This window comes from Meles meles, chromosome 21, assembly GCF_922984935.1.
Source record: "Meles meles chromosome 21, mMelMel3.1 paternal haplotype, whole genome shotgun sequence".
NCBI classification, from domain to species: Eukaryota; Metazoa; Chordata; class Mammalia; order Carnivora; family Mustelidae; genus Meles; species Meles meles.
The window spans coordinates 30642883-30669720 of NC_060086.1; the positions used below are offsets into that span (position 1 = coordinate 30642883).

The following is a 26838-nucleotide window of genomic DNA, read 5'->3' on the forward strand; positions in this document are numbered from 1 at the left end:
GGCAGGGGCTCTGGAGTGAGCGCAGGGTGGGGGTCGGGGATGGGGGTGCTGCGGTACCTTCACACCCGCGCTGCCTGGAAACACGAGGACGGGCTCCCCGGGGCTGGACAGTTGGCAGCTGGGGTCGGCCTTGGCCAAGGAAAGCCTCTCCCGGGGGGAGTGCGGGCTGGAATGGGAGAAGGAAGGGGTCTCGGGATGGGTTCTCCAGCAGAGCGGGGCCGGCCCTCCGAGGCACCCACCAAGGTCACGGTGCAGGGATCTGGCAACTCAAGCACTTGGAAGAACGCTGTCGTTGAGGTCTGAGCCGATCGGATGCTCAAGCTTCCAGCTTTCCCGCTGCACAGCAGAGGGGCCCACTGGCACCTCCGAGAAGGAAGGGAGTGAATTTAAACACCAAATCTGAAATGCCTGTTCTGGAGGCGAGAAGCCTGGTCCCTCCCCAAACCCCCCCAACCCAGCATGGGTTGGGTGGGCTTCACCTCTGTGTGGAAGGCCTCAGGCTGGGGCGGGTATTGCTAGGCTATCTGGCTCAGGAGTTGGGTCCCAACCATCTGAGTTTCATGGCCACGGGCCCCAGAGTTTTCCTCGTCCAAGACCCACGAGGGCAGGGTCCTGGTCTCCCAGCCCCTGCACAGATGCTCAGACACCTGAGTCTCATTGCCTTTCTTCAGCCTCGTGGGGCAGTCTGGGAGCGAGGCTGGCCTGGAACGCAGACTGCAGGGAACCTCAGCAACATCCCATCAAAAAGCTCTCCTGCTCATCTAGCTAGTAAAGAGGCTGACTCGCCGGACAAGGGCTGGTGGAAGGCTCAGCTCATGCCCTTCCCCTCCAGGAGCGGGAAGATGAGCCCCAGGGCAGGGCTGGAGGTCATGCCCAGGGTCTGGGCAGTGCTCTTCACAGGGGTTCTGCGGAGCCCTTGGGTTCAGGAGGAGCCTCAGGGGGGTGCCCTGGGCAAAGGGTCTGCCGGGTGGGCTGAGCTTTGACAAAGAACCTCACCCTCCCCAGCTTCAGCCCGAGCAGCCCGGATGTCAACCACACCTTGAACTTCTCCCTCCAACTGCGCTTCGTAAACAGAATTCTGCTCAAAAGAAAAGTTGGAGAATCACTTGACTGGGGGGATTGCATCACCTCAGGGAAGGACAAGGAACCTGGAGGCTTCTACGGCCAACCAGAAGAGGTAAGACCACCACGGCCCTGGGACTGCGCACTCCTCGCCCCCCAGAGCCGGGGGGGGGGGGCAGGTCGTTGGCAGGAGCTGCCTTGACCTCCGCACCTTCCTGTCCGTCGTTCCGTAGCCGGGAGAGCCCCTCTCACAAAAGGCAGCCCTGGCAGCAGGGGGCCAGGGTCCGGGCGCCACCAGGCCTCGGGCTGCTTTCCCTCTGACATCCGCTGGGGGCCGTGCGTGCCCGGTGCTACCTGAGCCGGCCATCGGGTTTGACAGCCCCCAGCTCGGACTTGGGGTCGGGGCTGAAGGAGCTCCAGGCGGTCTGGCTGCAGGTCTGCATGACGGGGCAGGCTGTGGGGCCCGTGGTGCAGACGTCCATGGCGGTCCACATGCCACCCACCAGCGAGTCCAGCCAGCGCTCCAGTCCTGCGCCCGTGGAGGCCGCGTTCCTCCGGGCCTGCTCCACCTGGGCCGGGCTGATGGGCAGGCTGAGGACAGGGTTCAGGCTCTGGAAGCTCTGCTCCATGTAGGCGCTGCGCGGGGGCCCGTTGTGCAGCTTCAACGCCTCCTCTGAAAGCCACAGGGAAGGAGGAGCGGGTCAGGAGAGTCCCCGAGCAGGCACCGCCCGCGGGCCTCATGGCCGTCGGGGGACACTATCCTGTGCAGTGGCCGCAGTCCCGCCGCACAGACGAGGACCCGGCCTGCAGGGACACTCCTCCTACAGCCACGAGCCCCCGGGTGCAGGGCCCGGTCCACTCCTCTGTCCCCAGAGCAGTCCAGACCGTCCATTCATTCATTCACACACGACATTTTCAGCACCAACTTGGTCCAAGGCATTCGTTCAACACATACTTTCTAAAACTCCCTCTTCAAGGCATTCATTCATTCATTGGATGAAGCTACAAGGCCAGGCCCCACTCCACCCCCTGGAGTGAGCGGATGGTAAGACTACAGCCCTGCGCAGGGAGACTGAGGACGAGCCCTAGAGCAGGTGGTTTCTGCCGGTGCTCAGGAACCCGAGCGGACTGCACGGGGTGGACTCAGAGCAAGGGCTGGGCACGCTGTGGCCCTTGGGCCAAGGGTAGCCCAGCGGGTGCGGTAAATCAAGTTGTACTAGGACGCGAGCCTCTTGGCGGACCTGCTCTCTGCAGCCAGTTCTGCCGCCAGCGCGCTGCGAAGCCCTTGAGACAGAGACCGTACGTGACCCCCAAAGCAGGGAAGCTTTACTGTGTGGCCCTTTATAGTAAAAGCTTGCTGCCCCCCACCCCGGGGCCAGAGAGCACCGAGCATGTTTATTTTGGAGACTTTGCAGAGGCGCCACCTGAGCTGAGTGCTGGTTAATGAGACCGGGGAAGCCGCAGGCAGATCATGGCAAACAGAATTCTGGGCAGAAGCAAAGCCTCATTAAAGGACTTTCTGCAAATCACAGAGCTAATGAGAGTCGAAGCCAAGGTTGGAGTCTGCGTCTGTGGACGGACCTCCACCGGCTCTTAGCAGTCTGGCTCTGCCGAGCAGCACCTCCCGTGTGAGCCCGCGGGCGGCTGCCAGGGCTCACGCCCCTGGTGTGTGGCTCCGGACCGTCAACGCCAGGTGCCTGCTTTCCTGGACCGTCAGAGGAGTAGTACAGTACCGAGTACCTCAGAGCTCGGTGATGGTCCCTGTGCTGATTTCTGTTAAGTGCTTACAGTGGCGCCTGGCGTTAGTATCCAAGCTAACCTCCTCCACTCAACACAAAACCCCAATAATCCAGCTAGAAGTGGGCAGAAGCCATCCAGGTGGCCAAGAGACACATGGAAAGACGCTCACCGTCACTCAGCATCAGGGACGCGCAGACCAAAACAGCAGGGCCCCACCTCCCACCTGTCAGAACGGCGAGCATCGGAAAGACAAGAACCAACGAGCGTTGGTGAGGACGCGGAGCAAGGGGGACCCTCGCACACAGCTGGTGGGGATGCGAGCTCGCCGTGGACGACGGTGTGCAGGGCCTCGGATGGTTCAGAACAAGCGCCCCTAGGCTCCGGCCACCGCTACTGGGTGTTCCCCGAGACTGTGGACGCGCTAACCCGGGAACACGTGTGCACCCCGAGGTTGACTGCGATGTTTACAACAGCCAACTACGGAGGCGGCCCAAGGGTCCCGCACAGCTGAGCAGGTAAAGAAGATGTGGTGTGGACAGGGGGACAGGTACAGGGTAACAGTGCTCTGTACAAACCAGAACGGGACCTTGCACCGGCATCAACGTGGACAGAGACAGACGGGCTAATGCTAAGGGAATTAAGTCAGAGACAAACACCGCAGGATCTCACTCAAGCGGTGTTTAAACAGGTGTTTTTTGTTTTTGTTTTTAAAGATTTTGTTTATTTATTTGACAGAGATCACAAGTAGGCAGAGAGGCAGACAGAAAGAGGAGGATGCAGGCTCCCCGCTGAGCAGAGAGCCCGATGTGGGGCTCGATCCCAGGACCCTGAGATCATGACCTGAGCCGAAGGCAGAGGCTTAACCCACTGAGCCACCCAGGCACCCCTCAGGCGGCGTTTAAGAAACAGACTCTGAGGGTCGCCTGGGTAGCTCAGTGGGTTAAAGCCTCTGCCTTTTGCTCAGGTCATGATCCCAGAGTCCTGGGATCGAGCCCCGCGTCGGGCTCTCTGCGTGGCGGGAAGCCTGCTTCCTCCTCTCTCTCTCTCTGCCTGCCTCTCTCCCTACTTGTGATCTCTGTCTGTCAAATAAATAAATAAAATCTTTAAAAAAAAAAAAAAAAGAAACAGACTCTGAGATGCAGCGAACTGGTGGTTGCCAGAGGGGAGGTGGGCGGCAGGACGGGCGCGAGGAATTGCTGAGTCACAGCGTCGTGTGCCCGAGACTACGCACGACCGCACGTGACCTGTCCTGTACACACATGCAGACGGCGCCCGGCAAAGACTGATGCTTGGAGAAGTTCAGCCAGAATTGTTACGGCTGGTGTTATTAGTACTCAACCCTGTACACGCACAGAGCCACGGGGCTGGCGGTATCATACCCATTTTGCAGATGGGGAAGCGGGCGGCTATCTCGCCAGGCTGACCTGGGGTTAAGCCCAGGACCGGCCGAGCCCAGTCTACTTCCTAGGGCTGACAGGGAAGCAGGAAGTGCACACATCTGGTCTGATGGCAAAAAGCTAGCGGCTGGGGAGAAGTTCCCTCCTATTGCCTCTTTCACGCCAAACACAAGCAGACACTGTAAAAACCCACCGGCCACTGCTCTGGGTGAGCCTGGGTTTTAGCCAGTCAGCTCTGGCTCAGGTGAGAGCGAGGGCTCGTGGGACAGCGCGGCATTCAGAAACACTTCCCGTTCCCCAGATGGTGGCTGTCCCCCTCGGGGGCAACCAGGACAGCTCCAATAATCTGCACACTGTTTTCGAGTATGTGCGGTCCTGAGTGGGGTTCCAGGAAGAGGAGGAAAGACCATGCACCCGGCCTTCTCAAAGCAGCTAGTGGAATGAACAACACGCCTTCCAAACCTGGCCCCAGCCCGCCTCTCCCTGATGCTGGCAGGGGCGTGGGCAGCTCCCGGACCACCTGTCCGAGAACGGAACCTCTCCTCTCTCAAGCAGGTTCTGCCCTGTCCATCAGGGAGCCTCTCAGTCCCTCCACATCGGCAGAGCTGGCAGTGGGGAGCCACCCGAACCCACGGAAGGCTGGCCGCGCAGAGAGAAAAGAGCAGCAGCTAACAAGCGTCTGAATGCCGGGAACCAAATATTGTGGCTGATGCAGAAAACCCTTATGAAAAATGAGGTTAATGTGGAAAACGCTGTTACAGCACCAGCCCGTGATGCTCGCCTCTGTAATTAAATTTTCCTCGATTCCACCTCATCAGATTTCTTGAGATTACCAGGGACGCATCGATAGCAAATTACTCTTGATGAATCATTTTACAAATTGCATCGCTCCCACCTTCGTGTTCCCTGTTACTGGAACATCGTTAACAGACACCGTCACGGATGGCGGAGGGGGGCTGCTCCCAGCGGGGAAAGATGACCCCCGACTCATCCTGGGCGGGGGTAGGAAGAGCCTTGCCATCTTCAGAAACTCCAAGGAGAGGAAAAAAAAAAAAAACTGGAAAAATCAGGACCCGGTGAAGGGCCCCCGCTGGAGTAGAGGACCGCTCCTTTGTTCTATCTGACAGGTGTATCTGGACCAAAGACGGGAACGCTGTGTCTATCCCTCTCCTCTGCGTCCGGCTTGGGGAACTCTCCGGGATGCTAAGGATGGGAACCTCACTGGAGGGCGCCTGAGCGCTGGCCCAGCAGGTACGGGAGGGGCTGTCTTTTGGCTGTTTCCCAGGGGAGAAGGGGGAGCAGACTTTCATCTTGAGAAAACATGAGGTATCTTTCTGCTTACTCAGCCCAGAAACTTAGCAGAGGCCAACAGAGTTCACGTCACACCTGCCTCCCCACCACCCCCCTGTTCAAATTCCAGGCAGCCCCCCCATGTCTTTGTCCCCCTCTCCTTGCATCACTAGCTAAATGGCACCCAGCCCAGAACTCTTTTTACCTAACGGAGGCTGTCAGGTGTTTTTGGCTTCTGGGTTTCTGATCTGTTACATGTAGACGAACAGTTCCAAATACCAAGAGACCCAGAAATCCTGTTTCTAGGAAACTGTTTAGGGCCATATCTGTATGGGCACAATCTGAGACTCGAAAATCTTTGCACTGTTGTCCATAACACCACCACCAACAGAAGAAGCTGTGTGTTCTCACGGGGGGACAGATGGATTCTGGGTCCCTAACCCAACGGAACAGGAAGCAGCAGGTAAGCTTCAGACACACAAACTCGGACAAGTCCAAAGAGCAAGTTTCATGACAGAACGTATCACTCCATTTTCAAAAATCAGCCATGTGTGGCTTACATTGTGTGTTCATGTTTATGCTTTGGAAGCCTCCAGAAACCGCTAGAAGGACGAACACCAAAGTTTTGACAGCGGTTCCCCTGGGAGGTAGGACTGAGTGGGGAGGAAGATGTTCCCAGTGATCAGAGGAGGAGCCAGAAAATAGAAGTAAACTCTTCGGGTGAGAAGAGAAAAAGGCAATGGGCGCCGACATGGCTCTCTCCTGGCCTCCCTGCCCAGCGGGAACGACCACCCTGAATTCGCACCAACGACTCTTTTCCTCACGGGTTTCTATGAACACGAGAATCCTGAAGTCAGGAGCTGCTGGCTTGGCCTGCCTCGAACTTTAAATATGTGCACCCTGATTACGACTTCTGCTGTGACCTGCCCCCCTCAGCGTCACGCTGTAGAGACTCACCCAATCAGCGTGCGGAGCCGAGCGGCGCTGCTGTTCCCGGCCATGCCGAGCTCCGCTGTCTGGACTGACCTCACCAGCGTTCAGCGTCTGAACGAGGGCATCGGGGCCGCCCCTGGTTTGGTGCCATTAGGAACAATTCTGCTCTAGGTCTGCACAGGTCTACAGGTCCGTGGGGCATCCATGGAGCCCTGGGACGTGTGTGTGGCAGGGGCTGTGCTAAGCCATTTTCCACACCTGCTTTATCACTTCGTGTGCCCCCCGCCCCCAGCAGGAGAGGGACGGCTGTTCCCCGGCCTTCTGCCGTATGCTCCTGTCCAACCGGGGAACATTTCTCCGCGGTAGTGTGGAGTGGGACCTCTTTTTGCTTTCCATTTGCACTTCTCTCATTATTCATGAGGCTGAGCAGCTTTTCATGTGTGTGTGGGCCATGTGTGTTCTTTTTTTCTCTCTCTCCTTTGTAGCAGGAGTTGTCGGTCCCCTTTTTTTTTTTTTTTTTTACAGAGGGCCAGATAATAAATATTTTTGGATTTGTGGGCCATGCAATCTGTGTCACAATTCCTCAGCGCTGCCATTTTGGTCCCAAGGAAACCATGAACGGTCTGTCAATGAACGTGTGTGGCTCCTACTTCAATTACTGTTTTTTAAAAACTAAGATACTGAGTTTCACTCAGTGTCTGCCTAGGTATGTTTCCCATCTTGTCTTAAATATGATCAGGGCTTTCTGGAAGTCCAGTGGGAGAGCAGGGAATAATCAGGTACCTAAGAGATGACGTCACCTCAGTGTACACGTGGGAAATGAGAAGGTCCTCTATGCAAACAGGCAGCCTCCGCGCCCCGCACGTGAGCAGCACAGCCCTGAGGAAGAGGACCCCAGGGACCCCCAGGATGGAATATCTCCCCCGCAGAGACGCCGGGAGCACTCACCTTGTTTGATAGGCTGCCTGTTGGAGAAGGTCAGCGGAGCAACGAGAAATTTGGTCTCTGCGACTGGCACCCAGTGGTGAAGAATTTTCACTGTCCAGACCCCAGGCCTCAGGGGCAAGTTCAAAGGGGGCTTGTAGTGGGTGAACTCGGCAGTGGATTCGATCAGGATGTCATAGGTGGCCGCGATGATGTTGACAGGGTCCACCCAGATGACAGTCACGGTGACGTTGGGGCCCTTCCCCCATTTCTGCATGCCTACGGGCTCGTCCATGGGCCCCAGGAGACCCCCAAAGTTGCGGAAGAGCCGCTCCTTGGCATCCCAGTCAGTGCCGACCTGAAACAAGAGAGCGAGACCTCAATTCACTGGTCCCAGAGAGACCTAAAATCCTGCATACACCCATTTTACAGGTGAAGAAACCGAGGCTCCCGGTAGTCACCTGCCCAAGACTGCGCACGTACTAGTAAGCAGAAGATCTGGGATTAGGACCTGGTCTGGGGGATTACAAGGCCTGTGGTCCATTCATCACCCTTAGGGCTCCTGGGCCTGACAGGGTTAGTGCTTCAGAGAGAAAACCGACCACATGCACTGAATGAATGAACAAATGCTGACTGGCAGGCCAGCCCGTACAGCTGGTGCTCAGCCTTCGGGTACCGGCATTTCGTGTGATGTTCTGAACTACGAGGCTCCCTCCGCCCCTCCTATCATGGGCAGGAGTACACATGGCTTTCCTAGAAGACCTAGTTGTGCCCTCCCTTCAGCACTCAGAGCTAGACCTCAGGGTTGGGGGGCCCCGTACGAGCCATCCTTCCTGCCGGCCGGCCGGCGTACATGTCTCTGACTTGCTGGGAGTCTGCTCGTGGCTTGTCTGCAGCGTCCGTCCGGCCAGGAGCCAGGAAGACCTTGTAACAGTGCCCCCACGGCTGGCGTCACTGAGCTTGGCGGGTGCCTAGCACGATGCCTGGCACACAGCAGGGCTCCGTACCTGCGGAATCAGCGAGTGAAAGACGCGACAGAAACGTTCGGACCACTCGGGTCCCCGATACTGAGCTCTGCCACCTCTTTCCATCAGTTTACACGAGGGGTCTGGTCGCCTGGGAGGCGTCATTCAGTGTTTCTGAAGACCCAGCGCACATGGGCACACGGGCAGCAGATGACGGACATACTCGAAGGCTCGCCTGTTCCCGTGGTCTTTCCACGGCCAGCCTCTCCAGTGCGCGCGCGCAGGTCGGGGTGTGGGGGCCGTCCGTACGGCGCCAGCGGGGGCGAGCTGGCACTCCGCTCTTGCTGTGGACCCCCGTGTCCGTTCTTTCTCTGGGGCTTGTGTCCACCCCGCACTGACCATGGGGCTGGCACAGCGCCGAGCGCTTTGAGGCACCGGCCCGCATGACTCGCTCAGCTCCGCGAAGGGGGACCCCGTCATTGTCCTCAGGTCACAGATGAGAACACTGAGGCTCAGAGCGCATAGGTCCCCTGCCGGTGAGGGGCCCCCAGAGGCTATGTTCTTGCCCACTCTTTCCTGTCAACCTCTCGTTCATCTGACGCCGACGTGCTGGACACCCGCTGTCCCCCGGGGCCCCATAGTGTGCTCGGTGGTCCGTCTTTAGACAACCGCCTTCAGACGGGGATGCAGCAGCTGTCGCAGGGAGGGGGCCGAGGCAGGGACTGCGAAACTTTCCGCTGGGGCCCCCTGGGGCTGGCGGCCTCACGGCAGGAAGGGACCGGACAGGACTGAGTGAAGAAACGAACGCGGGCGTGAGCAGGACTCCAGCCACGGCCCGAGTCTTGGCGAGGTCGCTGAGACCCAATCCTGTCCCTTCCCTACATGCAACCCTCTTTAGCACCTCAGGATTCTCAAGCCTGGTCTCTGTCCCCTCATCCTGTGACGTCCAGTCCCTTTCGGTCCCGCTTCATCTCAACCCTCCTCCTCCTCTCCACTCCCCCCTGCTCCGGCGCGTCGGTGAGGATGGCGCGCTCTTGTCTCTGACCCTCCGTTCGTTCCTGGCCGTCGGGCTGGGACAGTCTTCCCTTCCCCTCCCTCCTCCGGGCCAGCTCCTGCTCCGCGGGCAGAGCTCAGCCGAGGTGTCGCCTCCGCTCGGGAGCCTTCCCGGTTACAGGCACCACTGAGGTGCTTCTTCGAGGATTCGCCCATCGCGGGATTTCCTGTGCACAGTATTACAACTCTGAATTTATGCTGTCCCTTTCCTTAGCTCAGGACGGTCCACTCCATGAGGAGAGGGACGGCATCTGGCTGGTTGACCCTGGATCTCTAGCATCTCTAACGCCTAAAGCACGCTGAGCGCGTGGCGGGTGCTCAGTCTCTCCTTCCGTCCGTCTGTCCACCCACCCTCTAGACGCGTCATGAACGATTAGGGGCTGAGCACACGGACATCCCTGTGCCCGAGGTCCATCCCCTGCACACACTGGCTTCCCACAGATACTAACAAGTGGAGGAACGGTCACAAAACAAGGGCTCCTTCTTAAAGAAGGGCTTTGTGACCAGTTAGGGGAGGACACTCGGCAGCAGTATCCTTGGCAATTCTCTGAGGTCTGAGCTCTAAAAGCAAGACAGCCCAGGTGGAAGCTGGGTAGAGCAGCTGGAAGCAGAGAAGCTGGGCCTCACTTCCGATCCTGGGAGAGCGAGCGGAGGGCTCGCTGCCACCCGCAAGGGCGAGCAGGACTGGGGCTGCCTGAGGTGGGGGCCCAGATGCTGTCACACCCTCTGGGGCTTCGAGATCTTCTCACGGACTCACTGCAAGTCCACAACCACTTACTACCCAATGATCACTAATCACATCGAAGTCCATGTTCAAGGTCACCATGTTGCTCCCCAACTTCAAACCCACTAAAAGTCTCTCACTGCATTGAAAATACAACCTGAGCTTTTCTCCCGGGCCTTCAAGCTCGCTCACAATCTGCACCATTCCCTCAGACCTCTTTTCCACTGCCTTCCCTCTCAGTATGCTCCAGCCACACAGGCCTCGCTGCTCCTTGCGTGTGCCCAGATGCTTCCTGGAGCCTCAGGGCCTTTGCACATGCTCTTCTCTCTCTCTTCTTCTCTCAGACTGCCCCAGCTCTCCCCATCACCGGCTCTTTTACAGCTTCCCAAATGAATCATGCCATTGAAAGTCGTCCCCATTGGCCTCTTCAACCCTCAGCAAAGACAGGAATGAAGTTTGATGTTCTTTATAATACTTGCCATTAGCTGAAATGCTTTTGTTCATGTATTTGCTCATTCACAGGCTGACTGCCCCACCTGACTACATACAATTCCATGGCAACAAGAGCCTGGACTGTGTAGTTCACCATGACCTCTCCTGCTCCCAGGACCTCAGAGTCACTTGGTGACTGTCTGTTGAAGGAATGAACATCTTTCCTGCAAGCCACTAGCATGGGACTCCCATGGGATGGAGAAGTCCATCTGACCACTCAGCGACACTGGCCACCTGCTCAAAGCCAGGCCCCTGGGCCAGGCCACCACGAGGGGATCCCCTGCGGTTCTTCCCTTCCCTCTTGTCTGATGTGACAAGTGTTTGCCTTAAAAACTACTAGGACTTCAGAAAAAAATGCAAAGTACAAAATTTGGGGCTACATGCATGCTGGTACTCTGCCAGAGATCTGGATGGTTCTCACATCAAAGTTGCCAGCCCTGCGGTAGGAACCTCACAAATCACTAGCCATAGAGTGGCCACCCTCATCTGTCACTGCCAGAAGTGCCCCGTGACCCAACAGCTGGCTTATCAACAGGGAGCGCCCCGCCACCCGGCATCCATCTCGTTAATGGGACGTTAATGTCTTCAACTGGCCGCCTGGGCTGGGGCCCCAGCACAGAATCCAACTGGGCTGCTGTCTGCCCCCTGACGCTGATAATTCATGGAGGCTGCTCCCATGGCACCTTGGATCCAGCCAATCCGCTTGGACCCTTCATTGAATATGGTGGCTTCACAAGAAACCCCACTCCGAGGGCAGACCTGGGCAGCTGGGAAGGGACGAGCACGGACTGCATAAGCGGGTGGAACAGGTCCCCCCTCCAACCCCACTCCCAGCCGTTCAAGACACTCCGTATTCTAAAACCACACCAACTGCACGTCCCTAACCCAGCAGCCACACTCCAGGGACCAGTCAGCTCCTCCAGCTGCTGGCTGAGATGGGGAAGGCAGGAGTCGGGTGCTGGAGTTCGGTAGGAGGCCCCCTCCCGGAGCTGGACCGGCTTCCCCTCCTGCAGCATCGCCCCGCCCCCAGTGGGGAAATTGTATTTGGCACCTCCAGATGCCATATGCAGGGAATGCAGCGGTGACCAAGAGGGACACGGTCTCCGCTTTTTGGGGGACAACTGACAAGTGGTAAGAGAAGTCAACAAGATGATTTTGCACGGCAAATGCTACGAAAATGACAAAACAGGCGCCAAGTGGAGACTGGAGCTCTTGTGGTGTACGTGGGTGGACAGGGAGGGCTGCTCAGAGGGGGCACCATTTGGATTTAGATCAGAATGACCAAGAAAAGCTGCCTGTGTGGACACAGGAGGAAAAGTGTTTTAGGCAGCCGGAACAGCACCTGCCGAGAGACCTCCAGACCAGGTCTGCAGCGGGACCGATGTGACAAGGGTCGTGCTGGGCTAAAAAAACAACTACACTTCCATCCCAGGGATCCGTGCACCGGTCTGTCTATCCACTGGCCACCTGGCCGGCCATCCGTCCTCTCATTCATTCAGTGACTGATCTGCTAGCACCTGGAGAGACGAGGCACCAGGAAGCATGTGGTTTGTGGCCAGAGAGACTGGGCTCCATTTGAGCTCTTCCATTTGCTAGCTACAATCTCAAAAAGTCCCTGGCCCTCTGGAGGCCTCAGTTCTCAAATCTGTACAAGGGGACTAATGCCATCGCTTCGTTAGGAAACTGGTCTGTTCTCATCTATGACTAACACAGGCTGAGGAGGGGTCATTGGCCAGGATGAAAAATGAGCACAGATTCTACTGTAAAAAACAGACCCCGGCTCCAGGTCGACTGGGTCCGCGGACACTGGCCACCCTGTGTCTCTCTCCCTTGGCCCCATTTAAGATGCCGGTGCCCGGGCCCGTGGCTGGAGGAGCCTCCCTAGGCGCAGGGTGTGCTATCTTCTGGTCCCCTTCCCCTCCCTCTCCGTCGCCAAACGTCAGGCTGGCCAACGGAACCCAGCAAGGCCGCTGGAAAAGACCATGGAAGTGCGCCGGTGCCGGCCGACCCACCTCGGAAAACTGGAGCCTCCCAAAGTCGCTGGGCGGGCTTGCGATCTTGAAGACCTTCTTCGGCATCACCCACGTCTCCAGGGTCTCCAGTTTGCTCACAGCCAGATTGGTAGCGTGATGCTTGATCAGAAAGCCCTGGAAGCGGTCCGCGAGGAAGTAGAGGTGGACGGACGCTGGGTGGCCCATCGCGTAGTACCTGGAACACACAGTCTCCCGTGAGCCCGGGGGCGGGGCCTGCAGCGCACAGGCTCACAGCCCCACGCGCACCGCCCGCTGCCCCCAGCCCCGCGCAGGCCCCGTTTTCTCCAGCGCTGACCACGGGCCTTTGCACCATCCCCGAAAGCTGCTCCCTGGGTATCTCAGATCCCACCACCAAAGACTTCCCGGTGATTATCAATGGAAACCTGCCGACTGTACAAGAGCACAATAGAGAAAGTGAAAATTATTACTTCTGATGCTGCTTCCCCTAGGGGATGTCGGCTCACGGATATTTATCGATCCTCTGGTGCCAGGTACTAGGAAGGGACAGCGGTGGGCCAGTGATGCACAGTGATGGATTTCCTCTCCGCCTGACCTTCTATGCATATATTTGCATAAATCTTACATGCTTGGGATCCTAATATACATACTGGTTATATCCTGCTTTTTGCTTCACAGTAGTTCCCGAGCATCATCGCATGTCTTTCAAAAGTCTCCGAAAACACGACTTTTGTGAGTGTGCGCACACCCTGCCCCAGTGTGTGCCATGCCGTATTTCATCATGCCATGCCGCAAGTTCATCACTGGACGCTTAACAATAACAATTTTTTTTGGCTTTTCTAAACAATCCACTGAACATCTTTGAAGAAAACTATTTTGGAGGACATCTCTTCTCTCCCCTCCGACAGGTTCTTATGTTGCTGTCCACCTTTATCAGAAATGTACTGATTCACGCTCCCACTGTCCTCACCAACAGCACTGGGTCTGATCCTTAAAAATTACTGCCCATCTGAGACACACACACACACACACACACACACACACACGCCTGGCCCGGAGGTGTCTTTCTTACTTAGATAAGGGGGGCACTGAAAAACTCAGATTCACCCCAAAATCTGGACTTCTAATTTCTCCTGAAAAATCAGGAGACCCGTTGGCAGCTTCAAGTCTCATGTATTAGGATACATGCCTTTGATACCCCAAGTCTTGCTGGCTGAAAGGGGCAGGGGATGAAAGGCAGGAGAGCTTTTCATGGGAATCAAAACAAGAAAGCGGTTTTGGAAGGGAGTGGTCAGTTGCGTTGGGGGCTGCTGAGGGGTCAAGTAAATGAGCCAAAGTCAAGCACTCTGGAAGTCCAGGAGTTAGTCTCTGATGGCTTGCTTTCCCTTAGCTTTTCTGTAAAGAAATCTGTGGTCTCCACCTGCCTCCATCCTTTCCTCTCCTCAGGCACCGCCACAATCCTGGTCCAAGCCACCATCGTGCCTCACCTGGACCTTTCTAGGACCTTCCTTACTTGTCCCTGCCTCTGCTGTCTGCTGTCACCTGTTCATAGTAGCCATATATCCACTGTCCACTGCTTGAATACCACAAGCGGTCTGCTTAGCGCTTGTGGTAAAATCTAAGCGCCCCACCTGTCTACAGTCCAGCCTCTTCCTCTAGCCTTGTTTTGGTTCGCTTTGCCCCAAACTCTTACCTCCAGCCACGTGGATTTTCTTTTGGATTCCTTAGGTCCTGTCCTTACACTAGAACAGGAGAGCCTTGAACTCAGAGGCCTGGTCTGTCTGGGTCATGGCTGAGCACCCAGTGCCTAACAGAGCCTGACACGTGGTAGATGCTCAATACATGCTGATTGCGTGAAAATCTAGAAGGATTTTCTCTTGGACCTTCTGCTTCTAAAGTGCACGCAGGGCACGGGTCACCCAGGACTGAATGCAAAGTCCTCTGATGCCTCCTCTTGACTGGATACAGCACTTAAGCCAATGACAACGAAGACCAGAGGTGGTTTTAATTAATTCGCCACAATACAGTGTAACCTGCTGCCACACAGGCATCCGCCTGGCCCGGAGGTGTCTTTCTTACTTAGATAAGGGGGGCACTGAAAAACTCAGATTCACCCCAAAATCTGGACTTCTAATTTCTCCTGAAAAATCAGGAGACCCGTTGGCAGCTTCAAGTCTCTAATTCCCTTAGGGCTAGAATGTGCTGGAGCTCAGAACCAGGGCCCATGGGGCCTCCAGACTGGCCCCGTCAGCCCGCCCTGCGGGGGTGAACCCTGCTGCCTGCCTGGCCCCGGACAGTCTGAGGACTCCGCGCCCCCGTATTAGAACACGCGCAGCCTTATCTCTGGATGGCGGCTCAAAAGCCAAGTTTGGTTGTTTTTTTTTTTCTTTTTGGTTCTCTCAGTCTGCCATTTCAAAAATTTCTGCACTGAACATGTGTTATTTTATAATGAGAAAAAATCAATAAACATTATTTTTATGAAAGGTTATACTATAGACTGGAAAGACAATTTGTATGAAATGCCCCGAGGAAGTGAGACTCCCTCCCAAAGTAAAGGTTTCCCTAGCTATCTCCCCAGACACCACAGGGGCAGGAATTCACTCTTCTGCGTTTTGGGATAAGGGTCCTTTGTCCTGATTTATTTGCAGGCACATATCCATAAATATACTGGCTTTGCCCACAGCAAGGCACAATGGTTCTATTATAATGAAAAATGAGGTAGAAGCAAAGGCTTCCAGGCCCCAGGCAACCTGATGGCTTGTTTAATCCCAAAACAAATACCAGAAGAAATTTTCAACAACCCTAAATAAATTGGGGTGTCTTTTGGAATTTCATATATATGGTCATTTACCTTACAAATTCTGTAAAGTCTGGGACTACGACTATTCGTGAACAACATTCACCTCCCAAGCGTGGGGCACGTGTTACCTACAGCGATGCACGCGGTTGCTCTGCGGGCCAGGATTCTGTCCCTGACTAGCAGAAGGGAAAGACACTCGTGGATGACCTTGACGCCAGGCACTGCAGCTCTCCGCCATGGGAGTGCTGGAGGAAGTCTGAGCTCCTTTCAGCTTGGGAGGGGGGAGCCCCCAGGAGCTTCCCAGAGCATTGGGCACTGACGCTGACCTTTAACGAGTGGGGAAGGTGGGCTGCACAGAGACCCTGCAGAGCAAGGGGAAACAGGGACAGTCGAGGATCGGTTCACACCACCGGTCAGGGAGCGTGCAGTTCCCAAACCCGGCTCACTGTTGACTGCTTGTGACAACTTCACGGTAACATGATGGAGACATCCACAGGGACACGCGCACTTACTGAGCACTTAGCACGTAAAACACTATTAACACAGGGATGATGCTAACAGTAACACGGAACTCATAAGGCAGTGTTTGAAGTTGGTCTCTGTTAAAACCCACACCACCGTATGCCATGAGGCTTATTACTCCTGCACCCATCTTACAGATGAGGGAACGAGGCACGGAGAGGTTAATGGCTCGTCCAAGGTCAACAGGTAGTAAGTACAGTCCTGGCTTCTTAACCTGCCCTGGTCTCCCTTCAAACCAGACTGGAACCTGCCGGGAGAGGAGGGAGAAGTCCGAGGCCGGGAGGACAGAACGAATGGAAGCAGGCTTGCTGTAGCCCCACAGCCCGGCTGACTATGCGCTGGACACTGGGCGGACGCTTTGCATGTTTTCAGGCTTTTAGGGAACAAAATGGTTCCTCTTTCTTCTCTGTCCACTCCCCAGAAGAGGGAAGAGGAGAGCAAGGAGGGACACTAGGGGAGGCCTCAGTGTAGACAGAGTGTGGCTCAAAAAACAAACAAAACAAAACAGGTTTTCTCTTTGCTGTTGAAAGAAAAGGGAAAACAAGAGGAGGAGAGTGATTAGAGACACTTCTGGGAATCCATCCTAAGGAAATAATCAGGAGAAGGAAAAGAAAGAGGCTTCTGCACAAAGGCAGTCATGGGAGCATTGTTTACAGTGGTCCATTACTGACAATGCAACAGGGAAGGACTGGATTAGGCAAACTCCGGAATTTCTACGCAGCGGAATCCTTGCAGGCACTGAAGAGGCTCATTATCATTAGGGCAGCTGCAGAGCAGCGTGGGGAAAGGGGGCTAATGTTATAACACCGAATAAAAAAAAAAGGACTCAAATTCTTACTGCGTTATGTAAATATCCGCAGTGCATACCGCTGTGGGGAAGAAAAGGGACGCAGAATGATAAGGGCTTGCTGGCTTAGGGAAGGAGGGGTGGAGGGTGATGGTGAACTGCTCTCCTCCGTCCCCCTCTCCTTTCTGTGCATTCTAGGACACTCAAAGTGTCAGCTGGTACCCGCTAGTTGGTGAGATGATTCTAAGGGATCCCGGAACGTCTTAAATAATAGGTCTGCATTTTAACAATGTTTCTGGTTATATTTTTAGGTTTGCCAACCACAGTATGGTTGCGTTTTAGAAAGGAGCCTTTATTTTTCAGAGATATGTATTAAAATACTCGTGGCTCAGATGAGAGGCCATCTGGGCTTTGCTTCCTCCAAACTGATCTGGGAGGAGGGCTAAGTGGGCCTGGAGCTAGAAATCGCTAGAACTGGGTGTTGACGGTACTACTACTACTATTTCGTATATATTTGACATCCTCTGTAAGAAAAATTAAACAAACCAAAAGTCTGTATTTTCATGGTTCCCACCCATCTAAGGCAAACACGACTAATTAATGGGGACAGAAATCTTCCTTCTCAGATACACAGACTTAGCGTGAAGAACACGTGCACCGCCAGGACACAATCAGGTAAACGGGAGACCCTGGTGATCCACGCAGGTAGTCGTGGGACCGTGGCTTAGAGTGGACAGACTGGAGCTCAGACCGCTGGGACGGTTCGGGTGCTTTTTAGGTCACCGAAGACAGGGAGAAGCACGCCACTACCCCCTCCCCCGCCCTGGAGCCCTCCTTCCCGTGCTGTGCACCGCTCCTGCACCCCAGTGCCTGCCCATCCTGCCCTTCCCCTGCCCCCTCGCCACCCTCACAGGCTCACCGGCAGCTGTTCTCCCCCTCCACGTGCAGCGACGACTCGGCCCTTCGGAGGCCCAGGCGGGCGAAGGCGTGATACAAGGTGAGCGCCACGTCGCTCAGGCTGTGGGTGCCGTCCGGCTCGTCGTACACGTTCTCCCAGTAGGAGCGGAGGCCTGGGGTGCCCGCAGGGTAGTTCCCATACAGGTAATAGTCCAGCTGCCCGATGATTTCCTGATTCACCACGGCTTCAAATTTTCGGGCAAAGAAGGTCGGCCTGGCTGTCTGCTGTGCTCCGGGGTGGGGATAAAAAAAGCACCATCAGCAAGCGGGGGTTTTCGGAGCAGGGCTGTCTGCTGTCAGCCTGTTTGGACCCAAATCCCAGTTCTGATACTTACTAATCTCTCTGTCCTCAGTGTCCTCCTCCTAACGTGGAGATAAGGAGAGGTTTGATGGGACTGAGCGAGTTAACGTTTGTAGAGCACTTAAAGCAGTGGTGGGCACACAGTCAGCGTCATTTAAATGCCCACTAAATAAATGACCTCCTGGATGTTTAGAGTAGAGAGAGATCTCAGAAATCATTTAGCTGGAGGTCCAGGGCAAGTACAGCCCACAGATATATTTCAGTTGTCCAGCAGAGTGTTTTAAAATGGAATTAGCTGGCAACAGTTAAAAGGTACCGGAGTTCACAGAAACAACTTCTGGCTTCCATTTAAGCAGAAATAGACCTGGCAATCCCAGGCCCATATTCCTAGACAGGAACGACGGGCTGAAGCTGAGGGGTAGCCGCCCCTATAGATGGGCACGGACGCTTCCGCTCACCTCAGTCCCCACCTCTCCCTGTTGCCTCATGGGCATTGCTGCTGATTTATAGACTCATAAGGAATGTCCCCAAGGTACTGGTCGGAGTGTCTGCAAGGGGCACTTAGGAATCTACATTCTTAATAGGTTTTGGGAGGATTCGTTTGCTGAGGTTTGAAGAAATGTAAGTGACACCAGAACCGGGCTGCACACCACCGCCAACTGAATAGCTTTGGCTCAGTGGTTTGGGCCACTGCCTTCGGCTCGGGTCATGATCTCAGGGTCCTGGGATCGAGTTCCGCGTCGGGCTCTCTGCTCGGCGGGGAGCCTGCTTCCCTCTCACTCTCTCTGCCTGCCTCTCTGCCTACTTGTATCTCTCTCTGTCAAATAAATAAATAAAATCTTTAAAAAAAAAAAAAAATCCAGATTCTGGGGGCACCTGGGGGGCTCAGTGGGTTAAGTGCCAGACTCTTGATTTTGGCTTGGGTCGTGAGATCGAGCCCTGTGTTGGGCTCTGCACTGCACACAGAACCTGCTTACAAGTCTCTCTCTCCGTCTCCCTGTCTCCCTCTGGTCCTCCCCTGCCCCCCACTCAGAAGAAAAAAAAATTCGGATTCTGGAGTCCTTCCCCAAGACCTATGGAGTCGACATCTCTGGAGATGAGGTTTAGGAATCTGCAACCAAAAAAAGTTTCCCAGGTGGTCATGAAGACCACTTAGGCAAACCAAGTTTTCAAGGAAACAGAGGCCCAAAGAGGGCAAGGGACTTATCTAAGGTCACACAGCAAGGTAATGGCCAAGCCAGGGTTAAGACTGGGGTTGAGGATAAGGAAATAAAACACTGGGCGCCCGTTATCTGCCAGCTCTTATACTCGGGCCTGGGTGGGGACCCACCAAGGGTCCCATAATAATTATTTCCAGCTTTGCAGCCACTGGGTCGGTGTTGTCCTGTGAAAGCAGGCCGAGTGAATGCAGCCGAGTGAATGCAGCAGAGGCAAATGAACGGGTGTTGCTGCTTCCCCAAACCCTTCACTTACAAAAGCAGGATTTGGCCCAGGGGCTGTCGCTCTCAAACCACGTTCCAGGGCTTTGGAAACAATGAAAGCACAGCCCCTCCCCTGAGGAATTTAGGGTCTAGTGTTATAACTGACCTTCAGCAGGGTCTGGCACTGGGTCACTGCAGTGGATTACTAACAGCACTAATGACCATGAGACCACTGGGCACACACTCTCTGCAGAGCCTGTCACCCTGCGTCATGTGACCACCTCGCATTCTTCCAGCAACTCTACGAATCAGGCCTCATGACCCCATTTTACGTATAAGGAAACTGAGCTCAGCAAGGGGAAGCAATGGATACAAACTCACACATCCGCAGGAATCGAACCAGATCTGATGACTCAAGCCCCATCTCTTCCTACTGCCTCATCCCAGGATTGAGCTGCTGAGTAAACAAACATCCTTGGTATTATGCTGAACAGCCCCTCGCCTTCTGCTTTATGAACCCTATCGTGGCCTGTGGATAACATTTAATAATATTCTGGCCCTCTCCATGGTGGAGGGTCAGAGTTCAGTTCCCTTACAGCAGCGCTGAAAGAGACCACTTGGGTTCACATCCTTACTCTGCTACTATCTAGGTGTCGAGGTCTGGGGAAATCACCCACGGCCTCAGCTTCCTCATCACTGAAATGGGAATAATCACAGAGGTACTTAGCAGAGAGTCTGGCACACAGGGTCATCTGCTATCAGGATCTAGTGTCACTATCCCCTGAAGCCTGCGACAAGGGGCTTCATGTTCTGGGGGCAGAGAAGTAGGACTCAGCGGCCAGGCAGCCTCTGGTGTCTGCCTGTGATTATTCACAGCTGGATCTCCTAAAAGGGCACATTTCTATATTTACCACTCTTCTTCGAACAAGAACTCTGAGTTCCTTACAAGCAGCAGTTTCTTGCATCTAGATGTGCAGGGATATTCTGGATCTTTGTTTACTGGAAAAGAGAGAGCTGGGAGCACATGCGAGGTCTCTGTGTTGGCCCGTCTTTGTACCAGAGACCACGATGTCCCCGGGAGGCTTGGGGCTAAACGCAAAGGCTGCCCGGCCCAGAGGCAATGCTCTCCAGAACCACGTGCCTGCTTGCTCTAAATGATGAAGGTTCTTTGCCTCAAGGGCAACAACTGGTCCTCTACGAAACCGGGAATCTTTTTTTTTTTTCTTTTTCTTTTTGCCTTTTGAATAGGTCAAATACTTCCCCTGCCACCCTCTTTCTGCTCAGTGGATCCTTTCTGCGTGGACAAAGGCATGAAATGTCACCCAAGTTCATACCTAAATTAACATGGGTTTGAGGAGGTCCATGGGTAGCTCTTAATCTGCCATCAAAAATAGGCCTAAAGAAATACTGGTGGCAGCAACCGCTGACAGGGGTGCGAGACGTCAGATGGGCACCTGGCGGGAAACTGAATAACGGGAGGACACCTGCTGTGTGCTCTGCACCCGTGCGGGCACAGAACCAGGGTGTCCACGGGATCTGGGGGAAAAAGCCCAGGGCTGCAGCTGGGAGCACCTGGGAGGGACCCCCAGCCCTACCACTCCACCATGTGTTGAAGGACAAGAAAGTTTGCCCCTCTGTGCCTCAGTTTCCCCACCTTCACAATGGGGATGTTGCCTACCCTAGGGAAGCCAACGCCCACAGAGGGCCTGGCACACAGCCTGGGGACAGAAGAGACTCCTACCCCTGTGCTTCTCCAACATCAGGAGCCTCCCAGTCACTTGGAGAATCTTATTTACATGCAGATTCTGACCAAGCACTTGTAGGGGCCAGAGACTCCGTACTTCTAACAAGCTCCCTGGGGAGGTCTGTGGACCACATGCCGAGGAGAGGAGCCAGGCTCAGAGACAAGAAGCTCCATTTGGGCAGCCTGTGCGCTCCCCTGGAGGGTTCTGTTACGTGCCGGACTGAGTCGGCGGGGGCACCTCAGCCTGGCTTCTCGACCTGCCCTGTGGCTCCCTGCCTCCCTCTGGGCTACTGCTTGGGGAAGAAGCATGCCCTCTCCACAAGGTGGGTCTTGTGACCTCAGAACGATGTGTCTAACTTTCCTGGGGCTTCCTGTCTGTGCTCTCCGCAGCAGGGGTGAGGGCATGGTGGAGGGGAGGAGGAGGGAGCGCCTCCGGGTGCTGGCCTAGAGGGTGCAGGAGGGGCACTCCCACGGGATGGAAAGAGGCTGCCATCCCAAACAAGTCTGGGGATCAAGACATCCTCGAGGCTCATGGAAGGTGAAACACTGACCACCCCTTGCCCTCTGCTCTCCCCAAAACCGTAAACGGCCAGGCCACGCAGAGACACTGCCCCGGGCACAGTGAACTCTGTATTTCAGGGGACTGATTGAAAGGCAGCACAGAGAAATGGACATGGAAACATACATTGCCTGTATGACCTCAAACAAGTTTTTTGACCTTTCTGTGCCTCAGTTTCTCCATCTCTAAAACAGATGAACAATAACACTGTCTCTATGTACCCGTCTGAGCTTGATGGTGGGGGGTGGGGGGTTCACGTGTCAATACAGGCCCAATGCTTAGAGCTGCTCCAGCACGGGGGGAGGGGCTGACGAATGGCGAGCCCTGCTCCGGCCGTCACAGTTACTGCCAGAGGCCAGGATCGGACACTGCAGCACAAGACGCCACACCAGCCAGGCCTCAGATGCCCGCCGACGCTGGCCCCGAGGCGCAGGGGCGGGGCTGAAGGCTCACCTGGAAGCGGTGGAAGTCCTGCGGCTTGAAGTCGTTGGGCGAGCAGCCGCACCAGTCCACGATGTGCTTGTACTGGCACTTGCAGCCCAGCTTCCGGTTCCAGTTGGTGATGCGCAGGTTGTTGTCCACCATGGTGTCGCAGTGGGGGCTGTTCTCCAGGACAGTGTGGAAGAAGGACTGCAGGGGAGAGAGGGAAGGGACCGGCCTGAGGCCTCCTCCGGGCTCCCTCCCCAGCACCACGGGACTGTACAGGGACTCTCTCGGGAGGCTCCTCGGTCATCTCTGCAAAGGGGGTCAGCCGCCACCTGGTCCGACTCAGGGCACATGGGATGTTTGGTCCGGAGTGGCTGAATTCTGCTTGGGAGACCAATGCTCCAGGGGTTTCTCTAAACTCTCTTTCCCCAGCAGTCTACAATCTGATTTCAAGATGTTTCCTATCATTCAGGACATCTTCTGTCTGGCAGAGAGGACAAGTCCCTCCGGTCACGTCCACACATGGGAACCACAGGAAACATGTGACAGTTTTCTAGAAAATCCTGGGCCAAAAGGGCTTGTGCTTTGCAAACGGCCAGGTCTGACACCAAAGGGACTCCAGTCTGAGATATCTTGAGAACAAAGACTGATGCTCTGGAATTCCACCCCTGGGTAAGGGGAGCCAGATTCATGGGTGTATCAGTCCCAGGGCTGAAAGGTGTCCCAGGGCACCCCCTCTGCTTTGCAGCACAGGGAGGGGCTGGCCAGGGCTGTGTGCTGTCCATGGTGCTGAACCAGACTTCACTGGTCTCTGTTAACCCTAAGACTCTTGGCCTGTCTCTCCTAAGAATCTGAGAAAGAAGCAACGCTGAGAGGGGAGAAAGAGATCAGAGACGAGAGACATGGTTATAGCCTCTGAGAGAGAGAGAGAGAGAGACAGACAGACAGACAGACAGACAGACTTCTATTTGGACACTATTTTATAACAACCCCAGATATGAGGCAGATACATTCTGCCCTGATCTCCGCTCCCTCAGGGAAGCTGTTCGGGGATACGAGTCTGCCTGTAACAAATTTATGGCTCAGCCTTTAGGTTTATTCTGAAGTGGTTTCCTGGTGGTGGTCTGGGAGAAGGGAGGGCAAAGCACGGATGCTGGGGCATGAAGTGCCCGTGTGCTGCGGCAGGGCTGTGACGGAGAGAGCCAGCCTCAGGATGGGCATCTGGATTAAAACAACCAGAGCCCCATACAGTCTCTTCTCAATGGGTGGATGGGCAAATTGAGGTTCCACGCACCCCCCTCCAGCTTCCCTTCCTGTGCTGCTAAATGACATATGCCTGTGAACCTGGATTTTAAGCTTGAATTGTCTACAAGCCCACAGAGGCACATATTATCCATCAAGCGGTGGGGAGAAGTTCCCAATTACCGATTGCCCTGTGTCCTTTCATAATGATACGGAAATTCCCTGCAAGATAATGGATGAGGAGGTTATCGGCATTGAGAGAAAAGGTGATTTTCGTGGAAATAGGATTAAAAGCTGATTACCGAATGTGTGTGCAGAATAGTAAACCTGGGCCTGTGATGACAAGCTCATCATCCCTCTGGAGTGATGTGGGCGGTCAGCCCTACCAACTTGGCACTGCCCTAGATGTTGGTGAGGGATGCGGGAACCATCAAATGTTGTCTTGTCTGGCCTAGAAACGCAGCCTGAACCTGGGGCACCGCCCGGAGGAAATGGTAGTAGACCATTCATGGGAGGCATCATGAGCTCAAGAGACATGCAACCAGCTCTGGAGTTTCCTGAAGTCAGAAATTGGGATGGAAGCGAACTGGAGGTCGGTGCAGGTCTGAGAAGAAGGCTGCTGGCAACGTTTCAGAACTGGGTCCCCACCACTTCAAACCGTTTCAGAACGGTTTGCAACCCTATGCAACTGGGCTTCTGCATGTTTCTGGCTCGTCCGAGATCCACAGGTTGAAATCCCAGCCCCACGATGTGACAGTGTTAGGAGGTGAGGGCCTCTGGGAGGTGATTAGACCAGAAGGGTGGAAACCTCATGAATGGGATTCATGCCCAGATAAAAGGGGCCCCAGAGAGCTCCCCTTCCCTTGGGGCATATGAACAGCTGGTAGCAGTCTGCAGCCCGGAACAGGGCCTTCCCTAGAAACCGACCACTCTCGCTCCCTGACCTCAGACTTGCAGGCTTCAGAACTGTGAGAAGTAAATTCTTGTTGTGTATAAGCCACGTACTCCGTGGCACTTCACTACAGCAGTTTGAACTAAGACACCTTCCCTGCACTGAGTCTGAAAAGTGGTGACAGGCTCCCTGGAGCTTTTCAAATGCTTCTAAAAGTCACCAGGAAATGCCGCGTCCCAATGGCTGTCAGTATGGGGGCTAGTGTAGGTCCAGCAGAAGCCCTGGCTTTCTGTCTTTAGGATCACTGGAATTTCCATTTGTGAATGAAGAGGCCAACAATACAGTCTGTCAGGGAATGGCAGACAAATACTCAAAATTAGGAAAGGTATTCTTCATGTTGAAAAAGTGGGTATTACAGGATTGATGATGGTGGAGGATCTGTCAAAAGGGGATGCGGGTATGTCCTGGAAAAGCCAGCACATACAGTTGCGCAGGCCACATACTGCACAACCCTAGTGGGGCGCCATCAACGTGGTAGGTATGAAAGGTTGTTTTTTTTTTTTTAACAAAAGTTTTGTGGAAAGTGGCAGTGAAGTGTCCTAACAAAATCAGTATATCATGATGATTTTTACGACGAATGGGACCCGTGTCTTAAGGAAGGACTGCCCTTTCTACTTTGCACAAAGACGCCGTGGAATTGCTGGTGGCAGTGTCGTGTGTCTGTGTATTCCACACACCCACCCTGCAGACCGGAGGGGGACCGGGGGCCTGCTGTGACAGCAAGGACTCGTTCTCCACCCTCATCTGGATGTTGGGAGGACTACGTACGGGACCCAGCATGGCTTTGCCAAACCTTCCGCCAAAATTCAGCTTCCGTGTTGCTCCAAAGGCTAGAGCCAGCCCCCACCCTGTTCGGGGACTTTTCCCCTACACAGCTCACCTCAGCGGGAAGCAGGGTGTAGGAGTAAAACTGCTTCATCTTGGTCACCAGATCGTCTGTGGAGAAGGTCACGTACTCCACAAACTTCCGGTTCAGCAGGAACCAATCGGAGCCGCCATCCACAGCAATGCCCTCTGGGATTCGCCGGTCCCCCAGGCGCCACATGTGGGCGTCACACTCCAGGAAGAGCCGGTCCAGACCCTGCTTTCGGATGAACCTGGGAAAGACAGAGTCGCCCTTCAGCCCAAGGGTGCACAGAATCCAAATGAAATAGCACAATCAGGGCAATAAAAGCATGTATTGGGCATTTGTGCCCAATTTGTACTGTGAGCCAGGGATCGAGCCAGGGAGGGGCTCTGTATGTAGCTTCTCCCCTGCTCTTCTGAAGTGAGACAGGTCACTATATCCCCATGAGGCGGGCACTGCCATTATGCCCATTTTACAGCTGAGGACCCCAAGGCCTAGAGCGCTCAGGGGATTTGCGCAGCACAAGAACAGTGAGATGACCACCTGCTTCCGCCTTTCAGAACTTCTGGAAATCACTTTTCATGCCACGAATGCCTGGGCAGTTGGGTAAACACAGCCTCTGGTTGCTCACCTTGGACTCATGCTCTTAAAGGCACACCTGAAAACAGGCAGGATTACAAGTCTCTCTGACGAACACCAAAGTTACGATCTACTAATTTGTGTGCTCTGGACTCACACATTAAATACAGGATCACGGAAGATTTTCAAAAAATACTGCATTTATTATAACCACGTGTGTTTCTTTTTTGAACACGTGAGGTAGCACAATCTCACGGCGCATCTAATAACCACCGCAATTTTGCAGAAGAGGTGAGCGTAAGTGACACTCAGAGGTATATGCATGACCGTAATGTGGTATGGAAGTCTATGACTCCTAATGGCTACTACTAATGCTGTTGGGGTGTGTTACCTCTATTTAGCTGGACTTTAATTAGTTTAGTGAAAACCAAGATAATTTTCTTCCCAGCTGAAGTTCTGAACCCTTGAATTCTCTCCATGAACCCCAGAGTAGTAATTCCTGCTCTAGACCGTGTGTGTGTGTGTGCGCATGTGTGTATTTGGGATTTGCAAGGCAGGCAGAGCAGAACTGGTACTTCCTATTTTGTAGATGCAGAAACCAAAGATCAAAGGGCTGGTTAAGCCGGAGGTATTGGGAGCATGGACACAACTAGAACCAAGCCTTCTGGCGCGAACCCTCAGTTCCTTTGCTGTTACTGGGAACTGCACACCTACTGTGTGCCAGGCACCGCACTGGCCTGGTGTGGGGCAGGACTGACCAGAAAGAAGGATGTTCCTGCTCCTCAGGGGATAGTTATCATTCTGGAAGCCTGCTCCCGAGAGTTCTCCTGACCCAGGGAGCTTGCTGCTGCTTCAGCTCATAAAACAAAAGATCAACCATTTTAACACGTACAATTCCAAGGCACTTGTACGTTCATGATGCTGGGGTATGTAGTTTCAAAATATTTCAGAACCCACCCCCCGCTCCCCGTGCAAGGAGATCCTATAGCCATAAGCAGTCACTGTCCCCATCCCTCCGTCTTCTGGCCTCTGGAAACCACCGATCTGCTTTCTGGATTCATGGGTTTACTTATGCTGGACATTTCATAGAGAGTCAAGCAGGTGATATGCGGCCTGTTTGTATTTGCCTT

General features: G+C 54.5%; 1 protein-coding gene across 1 annotated transcript in view; it reads right to left on the reverse strand.

The window, feature by feature from the left end:
* Positions 1-1398: 1398 nt before the first annotated feature.
* The window catches only part of XYLT1 (xylosyltransferase 1), a 297158-nt gene continuing 271718 nt past the window's right edge, over positions 1399-26838 (reverse strand). Inside the window, exons 7-12 of the mRNA XM_045994345.1 lie at positions 25163-25379; positions 22116-22292; positions 17600-17862; positions 12593-12788; positions 7371-7704; positions 1399-1735 (exon numbers count right to left, since the gene is read on the reverse strand). Coding sequence (XP_045850301.1) covers positions 1413-1735; positions 7371-7704; positions 12593-12788; positions 17600-17862; positions 22116-22292; positions 25163-25379 — 1510 coding nt within the window. The 3' untranslated portion in view covers positions 1399-1412. The remainder of the gene's footprint in view (positions 1736-7370; positions 7705-12592; positions 12789-17599; positions 17863-22115; positions 22293-25162; positions 25380-26838) is intronic.